This window comes from Halichoeres trimaculatus, unplaced genomic scaffold (assembly GCF_033239565.1).
Source record: "Halichoeres trimaculatus isolate MK-OKI-2021-1 unplaced genomic scaffold, fHalTri1.1 fHalTri1_scaffold_1, whole genome shotgun sequence".
Lineage (NCBI taxonomy): Eukaryota > Metazoa > Chordata > Actinopteri > Labriformes > Labridae > Halichoeres > Halichoeres trimaculatus.
The window spans coordinates 34,896,733-34,918,292 of record NW_027437179.1 but is presented as its reverse complement, the minus strand read 5'-3'; the positions used below and the strand labels follow the sequence as shown (position 1 = coordinate 34,918,292).

General features: G+C 40.1%; 1 protein-coding gene across 5 annotated transcripts in view; it reads right to left on the bottom strand.

The window, feature by feature from the left end:
- Positions 1–21,560, bottom strand: part of chd5 (chromodomain helicase DNA binding protein 5) — a 61,598-nt gene that overhangs the window by 30,435 nt on the left and 9,603 nt on the right. For all 5 annotated transcript variants that reach the window (XM_074663641.1, XM_074663550.1, XM_074663467.1 and 2 more), the window contains exons 2-7: positions 17,571–17,725; positions 4,620–4,841; positions 3,376–3,494; positions 2,245–2,486; positions 404–516; positions 96–222 (exon numbers count right to left, since the gene is read on the bottom strand). In XM_074663641.1, the coding sequence (XP_074519742.1) occupies positions 96–222; positions 404–516; positions 2,245–2,486; positions 3,376–3,494; positions 4,620–4,841; positions 17,571–17,725 (978 nt within the window). The remainder of the gene's footprint in view (positions 1–95; positions 223–403; positions 517–2,244; positions 2,487–3,375; positions 3,495–4,619; positions 4,842–17,570; positions 17,726–21,560) is intronic.

The window sequence follows — 21,560 nt, the reverse complement described above, 5'->3', positions numbered from 1 at the left end:
TTCTAATTTCCTCGTTAGCCACAATCAAACAGTCTGGTTCAGGGGGCTTTCAGTGGGATTTTGGAGGGAAAACAAAACACAGACAGTAAACACACTTTTCCTTTTTTTCCGCCCACGTCGGGCCTTTTTCTTGGTGGCGGCCCCCAAGGTATCAGAAAGCACAGAGGCACTGTGGATGCTGATGTCATCAAAGTCAGACTCCTCCAAAAAGTCCTCCTCACTCTGGGAAAAAAAAAAACACACACAAAGAGCTTTGAGATGAAGTATACGAGAGAAACTTTCAAAGTGAGAGCGGTAAACAGAGTGGTCACTTTCATGCTGTTGAAAATGCTGAGTTGTTGTGAAGTTTCAAGGAGAAATAGAACATAAGAAGTGGTTTGTAGGGAAGGAATAAAAGACGTACTGAAGATGCTTTCTTCTTCTTCCCACTTTGGCCCGACTTTGATTTGGTCTTCTTCGGCTTGGTCTTCTTCTTCACCTCCTTCACGGATTTGCTTCTCTTTCTGACGCCTGGCCCTGAGAAACGAACAGAAACAAAAAAAAGTTTTGACATTAGAGCTACACTAGGGGTCATTCAAACAGTTTTGAAAGTTTGCAATGTTGTGATGTAGTTTAAAACGTATATATGGGATTAAAAATGTTCTGAAACATCTAATTTTGCCAAGACTTTAGAAATACCTATCATAGGTAAGAAGTCCATCTTTATTCATATTTCCAGACACCCAACTTTTAACTGCATTAATAACAATTTCAATACATCTCCAATATTTTCTTTTAATCCTACTGCACTAACCTGCTTATAACTACATTTTTCAGAAGAATTACTGTAACGTAATGCGTTTTTCCCACCCAATAGAATGTGCAATCCTATTGTAACTGCATCATCCTGTTTGATACATACTTTTCACCAGGAAAATGTACCTGCTAAAGTGAAATCATTTTTACCTCAGGACTCTGGTTTGTCCTTAGAGTTCAGAAACTGATACAAAAATCTTTAACAGGCTTTTTGAATGCACACAAAAAAACAGCTCTGGACAAGTTTGAAACACATTTACATCAAACAGTAAAAATCAGAAGGCCAGTTTTTGGACAATTATAACTTCATGCCATTTAATGAAGATATTATTGATAGGAGGGAGGAGAGCTGTTACAATGAAGTGGCTGCAACCCAAAGCACCAACACTGACTTTCGCTTTAAGACGACAATCTGAAAAATTTAAGAAGTTGTGGTTGAAATAGATAAGATATATCAAAGGAAGGAGGCCTGAATTGCTTTGAGTATCTCTATTAAGTGGCTTTAAGTACCAGCATATTAAGCATTGTGATGACCGAAAACTGCTGTGAGTCAAATTTCATGGAAAATGAGGAGGTGTGACATCTGTAGTTTAGTTTTTCTTAATTTGTACATTGTAAAATAAAAGGGAGTGTAATAGACATGAGGATATGTTTTCATGAAATTACACAAATGGTAAGTACGTAGTTAAATTTTCTTTTTTAAAAATGTTTACCGCCGCCAAGGATGTTTTGTTTTGGGGAGTTTGTCTGTTTGTCTCTTTGTTTGTCTGTGAACAACATTACTCCAAAAGTAATTTATGGATCTTGAGGAAAGTTTTAGAAAATGTTCAAAATGGGATGAGGAAGAAGTGATTAAATTTTGGAGGTGATCTGGATCACCGTCTGGATCCAGGACTTTTTTAAAGGATTCTTTATCATTGTGAGATAGGGCTGTTTTCACCGTATGTGTATATAACTCCCCGATAAATGGTGGGATTGCTTTGCAAAACAATACAAGACAAGGTCACCATAATTACTGACAGATGTAAAAGTACGATCCAGATCCTGGCAATATTCTGGAAACTAAGACCCAGATTAAAAAACATGTACTGGGTCATCATAATTTTAAACACTGTCAGGTAACAAATTATCGTACAAACCTGCAACTAACACCAAATTGTAGCAGACAGTCTGATGAAAGGGAGTATAACATTAAAGTAGGACTAAAGTGTTGGTGACAATCACAATATGCTTGGTGGAGGTCTGCACTCTCTGAGTGTTTTTCTAGTTTTGCATGTAACTGTGCTGAATAGACTTTTTGTCCTGGAAAAACCTTCCCTTTGTGAAATATCATAGTATTTTTTTGCCTGCAGAAAGATGACTGTAAGCAGTGTAGTATTTACAGAATCCTGGAAACTCAAGTGTTAACTGAGCTCCTACACTCCTAAAAATAAGTTGACCAGGCCTTACCCTTCCCCTCTTTGGTTTTGGCTTTTTTGATGGTCCCCGGCTGCGAGCTCGGCTGGCTGCTGCTGACAGACGTCGGCTGTGCCACGGTAACTGTTTCCACAGCAGCAGCCACAGCAGCGGCCACAGCGGTGGCAGATGCGCCTTTGAACGGGTTGTTGGCACTGAACTCCCGCCACTTGGCCCCTAACACTGTCATCATCTTTGACATGGGGATCTTGGGGTTCTTCTTGGCGATGAGAGGCCTGAGAAACAAAACAACAGCAGCTTTATTATGTCACACTTCATTCCCGTTCGTGTAATTTCTGCTTCCTCCAGTGCTGCAGGGGAACTGGGTGTTGATTTGCTGACAGCCCTCTGCCCTTTAAGTCACCCTCTGCCTGCTTTGCTGTGTGTATGTCATGTTTGTGATTTGTCAGGCAGCAGCTTGAGGTCTGGCACGCTGGCCTGTGAAAGATACTGGGTCAGAGCAGCCGGTCCCCGAGCCTCCAGGCTGTCACAGGCATCCAGGAAGCAGCTGACGTCTCACAAGGGAGACTCGCTGCAGGAGCTCATGCTCCACTTTGTCGAAGAGGAGGCTTAGCTGAGCCCAGACGGCCCCAGGTGAGACAGACTCTTTAAACCAACAGCCAAGCTCTCAGGCTCAAACAAAAAGAGGAGTGTTTGCTCGTCACGCACACTCCGGTGTCAGTGTCGCTCAGTTTTTGTCAGAGAGGGACTCTTGTAGTCGACAGACACAAAAACAATACATCAGTTTGCAGATGATCTCTAGTTACAGATTCTGGATTGAAAGAGAAATTGGGGGAATGGGAGCAGGTTTTGGGTCCTGATGGGTTCTGTTCACACTCCAAGTAGAATTGTCCGCTAACATTTCACAGGCATTGTCTGAATGCTAGAAAACGGTCCGTATGGAAATCAAAAGCAGGAAAAAGCAATCTGCAGGAAAGCAGGCTGGGACCCATCTGCAGTTATGGCACATAATTTAGCTTTAATTAAAGTTTATAAATAGATATCTTCATGCTAGTGCAGCTCAGACGTTGTTCCTTCACATAAACTCTGGAAACAACTCAATGAAGAAGATATCCTAACGAGGAAAATTTGTTGGTTACCGGTGGCACAAAAGCAGCTGCTCACCTGAGGAACTGGCTGAAAGCTTTGTAGTTGGTGATGGTTTTGTAGTCGTCCTCTGTGAAACCGTATTGAACGTCCTCCAGGCCCCACTCCTGCATCAGCTGGCTCGATGATTTGGGCTCCTGAAGAAATACAGAAACCAAAGTGCAATTTTATAAACATTAAGATTTTATTTCCACTGCACATTCAAAAACAATATTTCAAAATTAGGAATACAACATATTTTAAAATGTTGAAAAAGCAGTCGCTCTTTTTAGCAGTGTTGGAGCTTTTTAAGTTTTTACTGAAAAGTATCAAAGTCTAAAGCAAGAAAAAGACTTTTTATCCCAAGTGTGCCTTCTAAGAACAAACTTTAATTGTTTCGATTGTTGTTTTTCAGCAGTCTTTTATGTTTTGTAGATCACTGTGTGACCTCGCTCCATGAAAGGTGCTATTCCAAATACTTTTTAAACTTGTTTTACAAGTAATGGTGCCGGAGAGAAGAAATATATCCTTAGAGGCAGGTTTTTTTTACTCATTTGCTTTTTTTCTGTGGTTTCCAAGAAGAGTCAAAATGTTGAACAAGTTTAAAACAAAGTTAAATATTCAGGATTGAAGCCAGGGATACCAAGAAATAAATCAGAGGAGGTTTGAAAAGTTTTAAACCAGGGGTGAAGGTTTCTTGACATTTTGACTTTCGTCTCAAAATTCAAATTACAAAAATATTTCCTACTCTCAATGTTTTTATCCTCTGTCTTTTTACTCTTTCAGTTTTGATCTCTTCAAGATAAAAAGTTTCTCTCTCATTTTACTGACAATACAAGTAGCCAAGAGGTCAGTAATGGTAAAGTTCACAGCTGATACAAAGCCACCTTAAAATCAAAGTATGAGAATTATGGGTTTGTTATACCTTATGTAGTATTCGAAGTAGTAGCAGTTGTATTCATTAATATTCAGTCTAGAGCTAGCAAACCACAAGCTGTACAGTGGGTGGGAGAAGGTTAATTACATACAAATTAATGTGATCATGAGTCATGAATGGGATCATCAGTGAGTTATCATGTCCAGCTCTTCAACGCACCGCCTGCTTCAATCTGCACGGTTGATTCTGTGGGTTTGTTTTGAGATCCTGACCTCAGCTTATTATTTTTCAGGGTAATTATTCGTGTTTCATTCTTCTGACAAAGTCCAAAATATTTAATCTCTAAAATATAAAAGATACTTCAATGTGAAAACAAACATTTGTAGGTCTTTAGATGTAGTCTTACTTTCATGTTCCCGTCGTCATCATCATCATCATCATCGTCCTCATCTCTCTTCTTCTTCCTTGGCTTCTTCTCTTTTTTCTCCTTGGGTTTCTTCTTCTTCTTTTTGGTTGGGCCGTATGCCGTGCTGCTCTCGCTCTCTGAGTTTATTTCTGGACGTTCTCGTTCCTCCTCCACCTCTGAGGTCTCCTCTAGGTCGCTGTCCACTCTCGCCTGGATCCCCCCCTGAAACAGTCCGCAAGGAAACATCAAAGCTGAGCACTGGTGAACAGAAATGTAAAAATATTTTTAGTTTGTGAGTCAAAAGGAGGAAAGGTTAAAGAAATCTGTTTAAGAAATCAACTATAAGGGTGCTGTTGGTCTCCCGACCCATACTCAGAGGCTTTAGTTCTTATCACAGAGGTTGCTAGTTTGACTTCCTCTTTTAAAACATCACTTCTATCAAAACTGATGCAGCTTCTTGGAATGAGAGGCAAAATATCTCTCCAACTCTACAGGGTCCAGTTGCCTTTTTCGACTCTTCTGGATCATTACAGTTTAAATAAACATGTTTACAGCCTGTTTCAAAAACAGTCGAGCTCATTTCTCTATCAACACACACTGTGCTGGATGAAAGTTTTTTTCTTTTTTTGTAACTTGGCAACTTAACGTTATTAAAGTGACTTGACTGACAGGTGGGCATCTTGTAGTTGTCTGCAAAAAGACTGAAGGCCTGCCTCTTTACCTCATTCTAACTCCAACAAAGTTAAGTTCAGCATTTTTAATATGGCTTCAAAACTGCATGTCAGAAACATGCATGGGTGATGTCATAGAAGCTATGTCCATTTCATGCACTCTGTGGTCTTTCTCTACTCTCTAACTAGGGATGGGTACCGAATTAGGTACTTTTACAGATACCAACCGAATTCTGTCAAAAGTACCGGGTACCGATTCATGTAAAATCAAAAGGTACCATGTTTGGGTACTTAAACGCATCTTTGTGACTGTGAGGGAGTCGAAGAGTAGACAATTTTCCATGCTGAGCATGAACACAGCATTGCAAGGTTAATTATTGATGAATAAAATTGTTGAATTGGAAAAAATATATTTTATTATGAAACAAATTGATAATTTTTACCACATAAACACAAAAAAGTACCGAAAATTGGTACCATAGAGTACCAGTACCGATTGCCAGGTACCAGGCATCGTCCATATGTCTCTGCCCGAGCTGATAAAATCGAAAAATACCCAGAATTAACTTTAAAAATAGAAAGAAGTCATCTATGAACAAAGATATTATCAGTAAATAAAGAAATGAATTCAATGATTCTTCTCTTCTATCCTAAACACACTTAAAAACATTTTTAAAACAAAAAAATGATAATAGGAGTGGGAGAAAAAATCTATTCACATATGTATCAGGATTTTTTGTTTGATGATATTAAAATCAGGATCCTTTGTCAAAAATTTGATATGTTTCTCAAATGCAAGTCCTCCATTTCGGTCTTTGTTCATAAACTGGATGGGAAAAAAGTTACCACTTTTCTCCAGCAGAGGGTAAAAAGTTTCTCTCTAACTCAAGTGACGTGTAGTTTTGAAGAAAATATGGCTCCTGATATACTCTGTAAAAATTATTATCATCATTCAACTTTTTCACAGTCTAAACTAAAAATCACAAAAAACAAAATATCGAAGAATCGCAATTCGAATTTAAATCGAAATGAAATCAAATCGGCACCCCAAGAATTAAAATAGAATTGAATGACGGGAATGGAATATCGTCCCAGCCCTAAATGGTAATATCTAAAATGATCCCCAGCCTCAGCAAGAGCAGGTTTGTCTGAACCTCTGTCTCAAACAACTTCCTCCAAATGTTAGATATATCTGACCAATCAGAGTCATTTATTTCAGACAGGATTCCTTAAAGATGAAAACACAAGAGCATCACTTCAGCCTAAACAGCCAAGATGGCAGCTCTTCTGATGGAAGGCAGCCATTCGAAATGAAAAAGAGACGGTAGGTGAAGGAAAGCTTTGCAGACAGATGCTAAAGCGAGGGTTTCAAAGACACCAGCCTGAGGGAAGCTGAGTTTTTCTTTTTCAGTTCTGGATGATGTTGAGCTTCCACAAAGCTAGAAATCAAAAAAGGAAAATATGAATCCTTAACATTTGACATCCTTCTATTTCATCATTTTCAAACATTACTGATGCATGCAATTTTTGGCATTCAAATCTTTTAGGAGATTTTTTTCTGGATTAATTCTGTTCCTGCTTTTTGGAGTAGATGCCATGAACTACTCTGACTTCTTAATTATATCCTGTTGTATTTGCAGTCATTTAAGTCTGTCCCTTTTTGTAATTCTACAGGTTCTTGCTTCTTATTCTGTATGTCAAAAATGTAAAAATGTTACATTTAAGATAAACTAAAACCCGCCCAATGCATTTTCTCAAAAGCTTAGATCCTCTGCCTCACAGCTGTTTTTTATAAATATAAACAGTAACTTTAAAATATGCCTGAGCTCTCTGAATCTAAATGAAACTGTGACTGACTAAAGCTGGCATCAAATACAGGATTCTGCATCACTTAAGATTTGAAGGGTTTTTTAAGAACAAAATGACAAAAGAAGTCTATTTTGGATAAAAAGAGGTATCATCTGAGCCTGAATCTAAAATCATGTGATAAAGAGGTGGGTTAATTTAAATGTAAAAATGATAGGGCACATTAATTTAGTCAGTGTTGGGGATTAAAGCTCCCTCAGAGGCCACCTACACTTTCAAATAAAATCCTGTCGGTGCACTATGAAGCACCCTGGATAAAAAGCTCCTTCTTGACGGTATTTGCATAAATTAAATTACATCATTTCAAAGTGTCACTGCTTCACCAACTGTATAATTCTTCTGCCTCTGATGTAAATTATAAATGATTACATTACAAGGCAGGGAGTTGATGAGGAGTCAGGCGTGTTCACCTCAAACACAAGCCCAGAAACAGATCGTCAGAGGCGGAGTCGGCGCTCAGATCTGAATCCTGCTTGTTTAAAATGAGACATCTGGACGGCTGTATGGATTTAACAGTTAACAGGTGTTGTTTGTGTGATCAGGAGAGTGGCATGTAAGCAAATTCCCTGGTGTGAGTGTGTGAGTGGAAGTGTGTGCGTGAGTGAATGACTAAGAATGAGGGATTGGTGGAGTCTTTCTGTAAACATCTAATTATGTACTGCTTTTGTGCGCATGATTCTGTGTGTTTTATGGGACATTTAGGATGTCTTTTTCGCACAAAAGACTTCTCTTAGCAACAAAGGGTTTTTGGGGGGAACTACATCTGTTTCTACTATAGGAACCAGGGTCAAATGAAGGCTTAATTACTTTATATCACCCCTCAAACGGTCTCTGCTCTACAGGTAGTGCTCCCTGATATTATAGAGACTCTAGGGGCGGGACTTGCAACTTTGAACATATCTGATTGGTCTGTCACTGTTGAAGGATGACAGAGCAGCAAATGACTTGCTTGGCACACCCTGTACTAAAGATGGATGACTCAACAGCCCTCAAAAGTAAGGCCAAAACATCTGGAGCTCCCCTCACTGACTTGATACAACTGAAGTCATAAAGCTGACCCCTTACATGTTGGCTTTTAAAGCACCAAGTGTTGTTACCTGCCAACACTCTCGATTTTTTAACCCGTTCTGCCGAGTTAAAAAGTGCCGAAGTCCCAATTTGCAATTTCTGCCGATTTTTCACATTGAATGTTCAGTGAATACACCACCCCTGACCGGTGGCTCAGCAGCCAACGTCTGTGCGTTGTTTGTGTTTTCTGAGCAAGTTGTGGGACACGCTCATCCATGAGTTAAATTTAAAAAGCAAGCTGTTTTTTGTTCTTTTTTTGACGTGGTTATGGCCAAAAGTAACCAATATTAAGCAGATTAACGAACCATTATCATCAAACCTGGATAAATCTCAGGGTCTGTTTTGCAGGTTCTACAAATCCAGTTAAAGGCTTGTTTGCTTTGAAAGCTCATTTTGAATTAATTCACCAGCTTCCAAAAAGTTTTTATTAGACATGCACCGGTGCCGATTTCCTTAATTTTGGGGGATCAGTGATCGGCCCATCCTTACATATGAAACTGATCTTATATACCTCCGGGAACGTCTGACAGCCAGCCTTTGTTGCTTTTTGCACTGAGACCTAAAACTCAGGACACTTAATTGGTTGTTTAAGATAAAACATAAAGATTTTATTGTTTCACAGGTATTGTTCAATGATTTTCAATGAAATAAGACTGGAACATTGAAGGTATATGCTGTCAGTTATAAAAAATACAAAAAAATAAAAATCAGTATTGGCAGGTTAGGCTTTTTAAAGATCGGTGATTGGCCAGAAAATTGTGATCGGTGCATCCCTATTTTTTTTATCATTATTTTATTTTTTGAGAAGAGCAACAGATAAATTATCAACATTTACAAATTAAAATGCTCAGGTATTGTTCCATAATTTAACCCCAACAACATGTACAGTATGGAATAAAAGATGTTCTCAATGTGAAGTATAACACGAGGAACCACAAAAGCTACCATTACAACCGGAGAGGCCTGTAACAAAACTTTTATGCTTTTTTATTTGACAGCTGCAAAGAGAATTCCCTAGTAACTTTGAGATGATAGTCTTGTTTTCATAAAACCTGAGCCTGATCAGAACATACAGGACAGGGAGGATACAGGGAGCTGTTATTGAAGGGGCGCACTTAAATGTTTTCAAACGGTCTATAAGAAAAGCAAAACCTTGAAATCACCTCTCTGTCTATGGCACTAGTATGGTTTGGCTTTTACATTACAGGGCCCCATGAGGTTAGCAGTGCGCCTAAATCTGAAACCAGCCTGTGGCCCTCTCTAAATTTAGGAAAAGTACCTGAATAACAATGAAAAAAAACATAAAAATACCTTTAGAATAAATCCCTCAATAAGTGCCCAGTCATAGATTACTGCTTTCCCACGCCAGAACTTTCCATCCAGACCTCAGAATATTACTGATAAATTCCCCAGTAAAGAGTAAAAACTACACTCCTGTATTTTTTTAAATCAAATGAAACAAACATCATCTGAAAAGTTTCTAGTGCAATTGCCTGCCTTCCGTCAAAAACAACCACAAACTGGTTGCGTGCAGAGAAGCACTTGTCGCCCTCTCTTGTTCAGCTGAAGTTGTAATAACTCCTCTCTCATGGGGGTATTGAGATTTCAAAGTAGAACTGTTTCTGTGACTGAAGGGCCTCTGACTGTTCTGGATATGACTCCTTGGAGCTTGCATGTTTTGTGCTGAGATGAAGCCTCAGATGATTTTCTTTAGCAGCAGTGACAATTTGGTTTCAGAAAGGTACAGCATTCCTAAAAGTTGGCACTGTAATTACACAATCACTCCATTTTTTTATTAAAGTTTAGCTTTTCTGCATTAACTTTCCTCTTAAGGCTCTTTGAGAGTGACACTTCCTGAACTTTAAAAATATTCAGAAGGCCTTTTTCCTGCTGGCATTCTCCACATCCTACCACACTGCATCTGATAGTGATGGACAGCTTGACTGCTTCAAAAATATGAATCCTAAAATATTATAATCTGGTGGCTAACTGCAATACAGGTAATATAAGTCTGTTAACACTCACAAAAACTAAAAAAAAGAACAAATTTGGAATAAAAATTTATGTCTCATCCATTTTTCACCACTTATCCGGGTTCCGGGTCGCGGGGGCAGCAGTACCATCAGCGAAGCCCAATGGCCCCTGTCCCCAGCCACTTCCACCAGCTCCTCTGAAGGGATACCCAGGCGTTACCAGGCCAGCCAAGAGATATAATCCCTCCACCATGTCCTGGGTCTACCCGGGGTCTCCTCCCAGCTGGACATGCCTGAAACACCTCCCCAGGGAGGCGTCCAGGAGGCATCCTCACTAGATGCCCAAACCACCTCATCTGGCTCCTCTTGATACGGAGGAGCAGCGGCTCTTCTCCGAGCCTCTACCGGATGTCTGAGCTCCAAACCCTATCTCTAGGGCTGAGCCCAGACACCCTGCAGAGAAAACTGATTTCAACCGCTTGTATCGGTGATCTTGTTCTTTCGGTCACTACCCACAGCTCGTGGCCATAGGTGAGGGTCGGAACATAGACTGACCAGTAAATTGAGAGCCTCGCCCTCTAGCTCAGCTCTCTCTTGACCACAACGTACTGGTATTGCGTCCACATCACTGCCATCTGTCTGTCAATCCCTCACTCAATTTTCCCACTTACCCAGTATCCCCCTGAGATACTTGAACTTCCCTGCCTGGGGCAAAGACTCTCTCCTGACCTGGGGTGGGCAGTCAACCCTTTTCCAACTGAGAACCATGGCCTCAGACTTAGAGGTGCTGATCTTAAGCCTGGCTGCTTCACACTTAGCTGCAAACCGTCAGCGTGCGAGCTGGAGGTCAGTGTTCGATGAGGCCAATAAGACCACATCATCTGCAAAAAGCAGACTTGACTTAGCCTAGAAATCCTGTCCATAAAAGTAGTGAAAAGAATCTAAAAATAATGTATCAAATAATAATAAATTACTTAAGATACAATATTAGTTTTATTTATTTCATGAGAGCATCTGGCTTTCACAGCATCTATAAAAGAGCCTCTACATCTTAGACAAATATAGTTGATGACCCACGAAGTAAACTAGGCAGCACCACCTTCAAGTTATTTCACCCTTTCTTTTTCTGTTTCTGCTATCCAAAACAAGCTGATGAGTCTGACTTTGTAAATCTATGCCAGCTTTATCCTTGCCAAAAATTAGTGATGTTTGATACAACTAATTTCCTTCTTGATCCGATACCGATCTGATACCGATACTTAATGGAACTATATGTAATGTGTCTGGTAAATCTTAAAAAAAAAAAAAAAAAAAGGCATTTCAAATCGTATCACTAAATTGATATTGCCAGTACAACATTTCATTAAGATTTAAATAAAATGTTTTTTTATTCACCTTTTATAGTATATATTTCATTAACTGGCCATGACTGTTTTATAGCAATTGGTCTGTGTGATTAAATGACACCTGGTGTCTGTAATCCACTTTAAGTGATCAATTCTTTAAGGAACCTTACCTGAATTAATCTAGGTTTTTTTGCCTGTCAGATGATACACAAATTATTACTTCAAGTCAACTCATTCAGCTATTTATTGAAAAATGTATTTATTTGGTTACTTATTCCATAACAGCGCTCTGCATGTGTCACAAACAGCTACCCAGGCGGAAGAAAAGGTAGTTCCTACCGAACGGCGTATCATTCAGATACGTTCTCAAAAGTTTGGTTACTTTTCACTGTGTTTCTGTTAATGATTTACCTGACTTCAAATGACTGAAGTAAACAAAAGTATTGATTCTTTGGTTTGTGAATCAATTTTAGAGCAGAGATAGCTGGTATCGGAAGTATTGATATTTCAGTATTGATCCGCACATCACTACCAAAAATTCTTAGCTCCAAAAAGGTAAACGTAGAACTTGTGCACATGAAAAAAACAAAACATGCTGTCAAAGCGAATTTACTTAAGGTGAAACTGTTACGAGCAACTTTTGAATAATCATGGGGAAATTTCAACTTTATTCGACCTGAAATCTAAATTGAGAGATGGGACACGGTTATTATCAGGGGAACAATTTGGTATCAGGAGAAAAAGATTGTGAGATGAAGAGTCCAGTGTGCTTTTGGTAGAAACGCAGCCTTAGATTGTAAAACAGGTGAGTTCAAACCTCCTTTTTAAATCTCATAGTTTTACTTCGGTGTGTGTGCTTCTTTTACTTGTGGACGTGTCTGTGTGTGCATGCCTCTGTGTACATATGTGTACACTGACTGTGTGTGAGCATGTGTGTATGCATGCTATGCAGTGAATTAGAGCACAGCAGCTTAGTGCTCCGCCCGCTGCCTGTTGCTCAGCAGGCCTGCGAGGATCCATGGAGAGACTTACAGGCGTTTTGCTCTGTAGCGCAGTGGAAAGGCTCACGTTGCCGCAGCGCCCGCCAACCCTATACCAGCAGCCCCGGCTGTGTTGCCATGGCGACCACATTTGAGCAGTGTCTGGCTCTCTCTCTCTCTCTCCTCTTAGTTTTCCCTCTCTTTCTCTTTCTCATAGCTCACCCCACACATACACACACACACACACACACACGCACGCACACACATGCTTTCTTTTTTCTTTCACTCTCTTCTCTTTCACATCTCATACCCCCTCCTCTATTATTTTCTCTCTCCCTCTAAACATCTCCCCCTTTATTTCTCTCTCTTTCTCTCACTCTTTCTATCCTCACACACACACACACACACACACACACACACACACACACACACACACACGCACATGCACTTTCTATCACAGTGGCAGCCAATGGAACGGCGCCATCCAATCAGACGGGTTTGCATAACGAGCTTGTTATGCAGAGGCCTGTGGTTGCAGAGCTGGTGCTCCGGCACCCGTCTAGACAAATCTCATTTATGCATAAGAAGAAGGAGAAAGAAAGAGAGGAGAGGAAAAAAAAAAAGAGAGAGTAAATTAAAGATCGTGGATGGGGGATGGGAGTGGGGGTGGAGAGATGGAGGAGGGAAAAAGCAAAGAAGCGGAACCAGTGTTGAGAGAAAACTGCAAAAAGAAGAGGTGGAAGTGTGCAACAGAGCTCAGCGCGGCCCAGAGTTCAGCGTTAGACACACACATCACAGGACCAAAGAGGGCTCTGGCAGCAACAATGAGGGTGTCTCTACTTTCAGAGGGAGGAAAATCAGATAGGAGCTGATATCGTAATCAAATTAGATGCTTCCTCATAATGGCTCTGCCTCGGGGAGATTGCAGAGGATGCCGCAGAAAAATATCAAACGAGCGCAGAAGTGGATATTCAATAAAACCCTAGTTCAACAAGAAATAACACGGCTATAAAAACACTTTATGGTTCAAAACAACGGCTTCTTCTTCTTCCCAGAAATCAGCAACAGCTCTCTGTTGACTCACAATCCCGGAGAGGATATTGAACTTATAAAAACAAGACTGAAGCTCATCTTGAGCTGACTGTGTTTCAGCTCCTCTTCCTTCAAAATTAACTGCCTTCTCTTAACCCACTCACTTGATTTACTAGTTTTTAGGGGTTAAGGGGACACACAGCATTCCTTTATGTCTACAGAGCTCCTTTGTTTTGCTTCACTAGGGAGAAAGAGACATGCTAACGTCTCTCCCTAATTGCTGTTTCTTTCACCAGTCTCTCTGTGTGAGGCTGGGATGTGCCACTGCCAGTGTCTGACCCCAATTGACATTTGGCCTGAGTCTGACACCAACCTTTAGGGAGTGATTGGAAGTGAATTACAGCAGCAGCGATCCCTCAGTGGGAGAGAGACAGACATAAAAAAGGGAGGGCGTACGGAAGACAAAGATTTGCAGCTCCTATGACGCATGAGCAGCAACAAAAGCAGCGAGGAAATGTGAGGTGATGCGTGTGGGAGACAGGAGAAAGAGGAGGATACAGAGAAGAGTCTGTGTGTGTGTGTGTGTGTGTGTGTGTGTGTGTGTGTGTGTGTGTGTGTGTGTGTGTGTGTGTGTGTGTGTGTGTGTGAGAGAGAGAGAGAGAGTGTCAGAGGGAGTCCCCCCCTCATTAGCTCACTGAGACCCCGGAGCTCAGTGTTTACCACAAGCAGCCAAAGGGCCGGGTGGCAGCCTGGCCAAGCCAAGCTCCTCACAGCACTGCTGGCATCTCCAGCCAGCAGAGGGGAACATCCTGGCTACGTCGCTGAGACTGCTAAAGCCGTCGCCAATACAGGCGGGGAAATACACGGGGAATACAGTGAATTCCTATAATCACTGAATAAAAACTAACAGAGCCGCTGAATCCCCTTTGTTCTGTACTAAGTCTGGAGAGATCTAGACCTTAAATTTCCCTTCATTTCAGACTTATCTTAATTTGGATGGATTATCAAGATAATTAAATGGAGATCAGACTTGACAACTTCAGATGATGCTTCTGTCTCCTTAAAGGTATCCTTATAAACATCAATAGAATAAAGCAAATATAATGTACATGGAACATAATGTGCTGTTGATTAAACTGATAAATTCACTGTCCCATAAACCAACCAAGCTGAAACTCCAGTAGCTCATTATCTCAGTTTTTTGGAGCTATTGTTGAAGCCGTTGCCAACACAGGCGGGAAACCATGCTGAGAAAACAGTGAGCCCTGTAGTCACCCAATGACAACTGTGATAGTCTCTAAATTTGGCTGTAATACCAAGATAAGTAAAATAAAATGTGCCCTGCAAACTTACCAAATCTGCTTCTTTGCCCCATTAAAGATGCTAATTAATATCTACAAAGTAACACGAAAAGCATGATTCTAGTGACGCAGAAACCCAATAAACTGTAACTCTGGTAGATTTCTCGCTCTTTATTGTCTGATGTTACACCAAATTCTGTAACTCTTCACTTTCTGTGACCTACAAACTCAGCCGTCATTAACCTCATTTTCAACACTACAGCAAGGCTGAAACACTCAAACTGGGCTACACACCCAGCAACAAAGCACATTCAGTGTAAGCTGGAGAAAAAGTTTCAAATTTTAGGAGTTAAACACTTAAGTTTTCAAGCTGGGAATCCAAACTGACCTGTCAGAAGTTGGTAGTGACCGAAATAAAATTTTAAAATGTTTGATCTGCACCAAGCTTTGTTAGAAGTCAAGGACCACAGCTCAAAATGACATCAAATGATGCTTCACAATATGCTAACATATTACTCGACTTACTGCTGCTTTAAATCTGCAGTTTCTATATATCACTAGTTATTAACCCTCTAGTACAAAGTAGTGACTGCAGTTGACAGCAATTTTAAAGTCATTTTCTCCTAAATGCAGTTGTTTCTATGGAGGAACTGAATACCAGCATCTGGAGAGCTCTCTGCTGCTCCTCTCCTTTGAGGTTCATTCAGTGGTCAATCATTGTTACTGCAAGTCAATTTTCTCTGACTCTAAGATGACCACCAGACAGCCACACTCTTGGACCCCTGCCGGCATATCCTTTCAATCTTTCTATTTCAAAACAAAAAAAAACAAAAAAAAACCCAGAGATAAAAACTACTATTATGATATACGGTAGCATCTAAGTCCTGGACTACAGGTAAATGGATACTTTTTTGACTGGATATCTTTGTCCTGGTTTAAAAAAAAAAAAAAATTCAGTCCACACCACAGAAATATCTCTGTCCATACAAAGAGGCAAAACCAAAAACGATCGCCTCTGAAACCTGCAATGCCATGTCTGGCTGATAAGTAGCAGGTTAGCAAAGAGTGAAAAGCATAGAAGAAGAAGGTTATGAGCATGCACAGTCAAAAACAGGAAGAAGAAGCAGTAAAGTTGTTGTAAAGCTGTAATAATGGCAAAAAGTGCAAAAGACACAGAAATAGCACGGTAAAAGTCGGCAATCGTTCTTGTTGTTGTCTACCGTTGCTACAGTGACTTGTAGCTAGGCGCTTGACGTCATCATGTCAACACCAGCTCAGTTTAACACTGCTACGCATATCCACTCAAGCGCATAAGAAAGAACTCTTTCTCAAGAAAATAATTTTTTTTATGCCCTGAGAAGAATAAAAACTCCAAGGGAAAAAATCTTGAGATAGACTTTTATGTTTGATGAGTTGGTGGGTTAAACCCCTTATGCTTTCCTGAACTATTTCTTTGCTAATGTATATTAATCAGCCTTAAAAAAATTGCTTGTTTAATGGCAACCTTAAAACTATGTAAAAACAGCCAACTGATGCTAACGCTGAGGGTAAATACAGCACAGATGTGAGTTGGAGTTTGCTTCACTAAGGAAGATAAATCAACACTGGCAAGTAAATGTCACCAGCTAACTGCAGTTAGCTTGCAAAATTATCTTTGCTATGTTTTCAAGGTTTCACAGGCATGGCAAAAGATAACTTAGTAAAGTAAAAAAAAAAAAAAATTAATATTTAAATATTACATGTACATAACCCATACTAATATTTTGTTGGAGTTAGTTACTTATCTTGGATAGCTATATTTCTCTACAGGCTTGTAAGCCTAAGCCTAAAAAACAAAGATAAAAATAAAAACTCATAATCTACAATATTTGGGGTAAGATAAGCGTTGTTGTTGCTTGTTAGCTAAAATAAAGAAGAGGGAAAGCTGAGGGTCACAATAAAGAGGAGATAAATACACAAAAAAATAAATACTTGTAAAAAAAGTAAGCTACTCTACTTAGCTTCAGAGTAATGAAGCTTTATAGCTTAGTTACTGCTGAGCTAACCACGCTTTGTCAATATATAACTCTGTTAGCTACTGTTTACTTTCTTTGTGTTTGTAGCAAGATAAAACTAATTTCACAATAACAACACATTAGCACCTTCATTTTTAGCTCTTCTAGCTCTGATTCAGTAGGTCACAGAGGCTTGCTTTAGAAGCTTTGTGATTAGCTTTTCCTGATAATTAATCCCATCATCACAAATCTGGTTAAACATAATTACTAGTTGTAATAAATCAGAGGATAGCTCAAGTCTCCAACCAGTTGTCTGAGTGTTAGGGCCAGAGCAATTGGAGCGTCAGATTTGCTCTGTCACCGCTCAGACTCCAACTGTTAGCTTGGCACAACTGCCGTACATCTGACCTACAGCCCCTGCAATCAGCAGCAGCACCACAGGCTCAAGTCTACACTCTAAACTGGCCCCCGGTGTCCACAGCTTACTCTGGCATTGACGGTGGCACTGCTGCCAACCTCCCCAAAGCCTGAGATAGTCCACTGCCTCTCATTTAGATTACACAGACCGTCCTGAAGCCAACACACACCTCTCATCCAATTTCTGAGACATCAAAGGAGTGTAAGCTGGAGAAATACAGGGTTCAACTTGGGCCAAAATGCTCGCCAAGCAGTTGTGTCTGAGGTCAGCACGGATGGAGTTTAGAGTGAATTACATCTTACCTCCTTTTTCCTCTTCTTCACTTTCGGCATCTTTCCTTCCTTCATCTTTTTGGGCTTCTTCTTCTTCTGTTGTTTGAGGGAGTCGTTGTCGTCTGAGAAGAAGCTGTCAAGAGGTGTGAGAGGAACAGCGTTGCGTTCGCCTTCATCATCCTCGTCTGGAAACAGAGAAAATCGATTAGAGCTTAGCAACACGATGTAGTATACAGTAAAAAGTGCTTAACATGATCAGTCTGGTAATTTGGCTGTTGCTGCTGAGTTTGTCGATTCTGCAGCCAATTGGGATCATAATGAGTTTCAATCTTCACACTGACAAATTAAGTTTGGCTTGTACAGTGTAGTGCTGAAACCATTAGTTTATCAGTTAATTTAGCAGACAATGAATCGATGAAAAAAAACACAACCATTAATTTTCTAATAGTGTCCTATCAACAGGTCATTACTTATTGTAATCCCATCCAATTTTTCTCCTAAATTGTAGATTTTCAGTTATTCATTTGCATATTTTTGTGTTTTAAAAACAGATAATCCCTCCTTTTTTCAGTTTTGTTTTGTTTTGTCTAAATGCTGACATAACCACATTCCTGACAGGAATGTCATGGAAATCTGGAGCACTGACAGAGGAGGTTTCGGGAGACCCAGATGTTTGATGCAAAATTTATTCAAGCAACTGCAACAAGATTTAGGATCATCAGAACAAGTGTTAGCTGTGTTATTCTTCCCATTTGGAAAAAAAATCACCCAGATCAGCCCCAATCTATGAAAAAAGTTTAAAACAAGGTTATTCTTCATCCAGAAAAAGATCATTCAAGCTCCATTCAAAGAGTACAATAATCTATTTCTTATTAGCAGGTTATATCTCTTCAGGATATCTTCAGGTGGCAAACCCCTTGACACATTAACATGTTGAAAAAGTTAGGCACATCTGTTTAGTTAATCATTTCTTTTTTGCTTCAATCCTTCTTGGCGATAAATCTAAAAGTTTTGGAAAGCCTGTTTATTTCCCCATTAAATGGTGCCACATATGTTTGGATTATGCATTTGTGGGATGAGAAGCAGAGCTGAGTAAAAATCCATATGCCAAATCTTCTCTGCCAATGCCAAGCAGTTTATTCTGCCATTGACTATCATTTCAAGCTTCTGGTACCCCCAGGTACTGGTGTTCTATAAAACCAAGTCGTGGCTTTATTTGGAGTAAGCCATAATACCATCTCCAAAAGTTCAAATTACATACAAGGGTCCTTTTACACAAACGTGGCATCTTATAAAGGGGAAAAATAAGATTTGTTGAAAGAAATGTTACAACAAAAATATAATCTACCAAATACAAGTTTTATCACCTTTTATGCTAAGTTAACATTTTCTTTCAAAGGTATGACAAATCAGAAAGTATGCTATTGCAAAGGATCGGGGAATCTTTAGACTTTTATATCTGCAGATAGGGATGAGATGATATTTGGAACAGTATTAGCAATAAAAACAAAATTTTAAAAAATGGTTCAAAATGTAGCATTTTTGATGTTGCAGCTGTTTAATTATGTTTAATCAAACCTAAACTTTTAACATTGTCAATCCAAAAACAGATGAAGAAACAAGGCATGAAATACAAAAGGCAGCTTATGTGAAGAAAAGTAGGCTGCCTTTGTGCACACATTGCTGTATATCCTAAATTCATCTGCCATCACTAATACTAACGCTAGTTTTGTGGCACAAAAAAATAAAAAAAAATCAAAAACTTCCTATATGCATGGCTTTATATTAAACCTAATCCATATTTTGTTTACATTTTTTACGATAATGGATAAAACTCTGGCATACAAGCGTCATGTGACGTCAATACTGTGGGCAGAACAACCGATGAGACAGAGTGAATAAAAACAGACCCCAAGGCACACTGGCAGTCAATGGAGCGTACATTTTAATCAATTTATTTTATCACCCATTGGTGAAATAAAACGCTGCCACAGATAATCAAGGAACATCAAATACTGGCCTCAAACTCTGCAAGACTCCACTCAAATTAGTTAACATGCTCTGTAGCAGGCCAGTCTATTCTCTAAAATTCTTGAATCAGTATCCATTAAACAGAGACATTTCATTTAAATATCATATCAGGTCTGTTAGTTTGTTAAAAGGTAAGAGACTGCAGAATTTTCCTATAAAATGAAACACCTTTTACAGGAATAATCCTGCTCAATCGTCATTTCTGGGCCTCTTTATACGCGTGTCAGTGTCTGTGTCCGCCTTGAACCCTCTCCTCAGACTTTATGTTGATGTTTTGGTTGTATTGGAAGGTTAGGTGGAGAGTAGGCATGGTTACCTCAGCCAATCTCATTGCGCAAGTGACTTTGCGTCTTGATTAGCAAGTGGAGGAAGCTATCCCAAGTGGCTATGATAGTGGACATAGCACGCAGGAAGAAAAACACAACCAGAGCGTAAGGAAACGCCAGACAGATAAGAGCTTTTCACTAAGCAAAGGTGAAACTTGGCTCAGTTTTCACTTACTTTCATGTAATTGGAGAGTGACGCAAGTTGGATTTCAACTGAGCAGGTGTTGTGTTAGCTTGTGCTAACATGCCAAGTCAGCCGCACAGCTCTTAAGTCTCCCCTACGTAGGAGCACAATGCTGCAGGCGGTTGCTAGGCTAGTAAATGTGTTCGCATAGTTTAGGTCAGAGAGTGTGGGTGTGTGCTACTGCTGGCACTGAGCCAAGGGGGGAGCCCAGTTTGAATGTTGTGTTTACCAACAATTAATGAAATTTCCCACAGACCCCACCTTTAAGCCAGTTTTAGTTATGTTTAGGTTGAGTTTAACCTCAAATAAACAGAAGGCAATATTGCTATTAGCAAGATTAGCAAAAAATGCTACCATGTTTAAACAAATGTCTTTCCGGGTCACATTGGCACTTTTTTTTAAGAACAGAGGTTTTAAAAAATATATAACCTTTCACCTGTCATCCAAGCGGCTTTATCAGTTCCAACAACATACAACAACAATTGGGAGAAGCTGGAAGTAAGGAGTTGATCATAGAAACCCATCAAACAGTCCAGCTGTCTTGTTTTCCAGTCTTTAGGATAACCAAGACCTGGATGAATGAGAATCTACATTGACACGATTTTAAATTGCTTATTTTCTGGCAATTTGTCACACAATCCTGATATTTGAAGTGCATTCTAATTAATCAAACAAGAGTGAAGAAAATGAACTGATGCCAAGAATTATCGTACTTCCGCTGAAAAGCACAGCTAAGTAAAAAGTCAGACGGTGTGTTTATAAAATAAAAATGATGAATCAATGCCAGAGCAACAGGAGCACTTGGCAAAATAATCATCACGCTCACACATCAGTGAGCGTGGATCAACTTCACCCGTCAGAGCACACACCAAACGATGGAGTGCCTGCCCTGCCGCTAAATGGGAGCTCCCAGGAGGACCACTGAGGTATACTGAGCATATCTCTCAGCCTTTAACGCTCGCTGGGACTAAAGCGACCTGCTGCTGCTTGTCAGCTGTACTGTCTCGGAGCTGCTGTGTGCCAACGTGCTGACTGCTGAGCACAGCAGACTCTTCTGATGCCATAGTGGGTCACAGAGGAGTAAGAAAGGAAGCGAGACAGTCCCAAACAATACATCACGATAAAGAGACAAACAGAGAAATACACACAGGATGCAACCTCCTCAAAAAGGTCGATCTGATCTTGTTTTCTTTCTCCCTCTGTGTCTCTGACTGTCTCTCCATCTTCTTCTGTGGATCCATCTATCTGTATGTCTCCCTCTCCCTCTCTGTCTCACACAGACAGACTGGAGGGCATGAAATATGCAGCACATGTATCAGAGTCAATCAGGCAACACTAGCCCTGCAGTCTACCACTCCCCTGGGTAAGTGGAGTGAGAGATTGGGGAGGAGGGATTCCTGTGTAGTAGATGCACCAACCCCACCAACCACTTATCCTCTTTTTAGCAACGCACACAGGAGGTACCAGCACACATCAGTG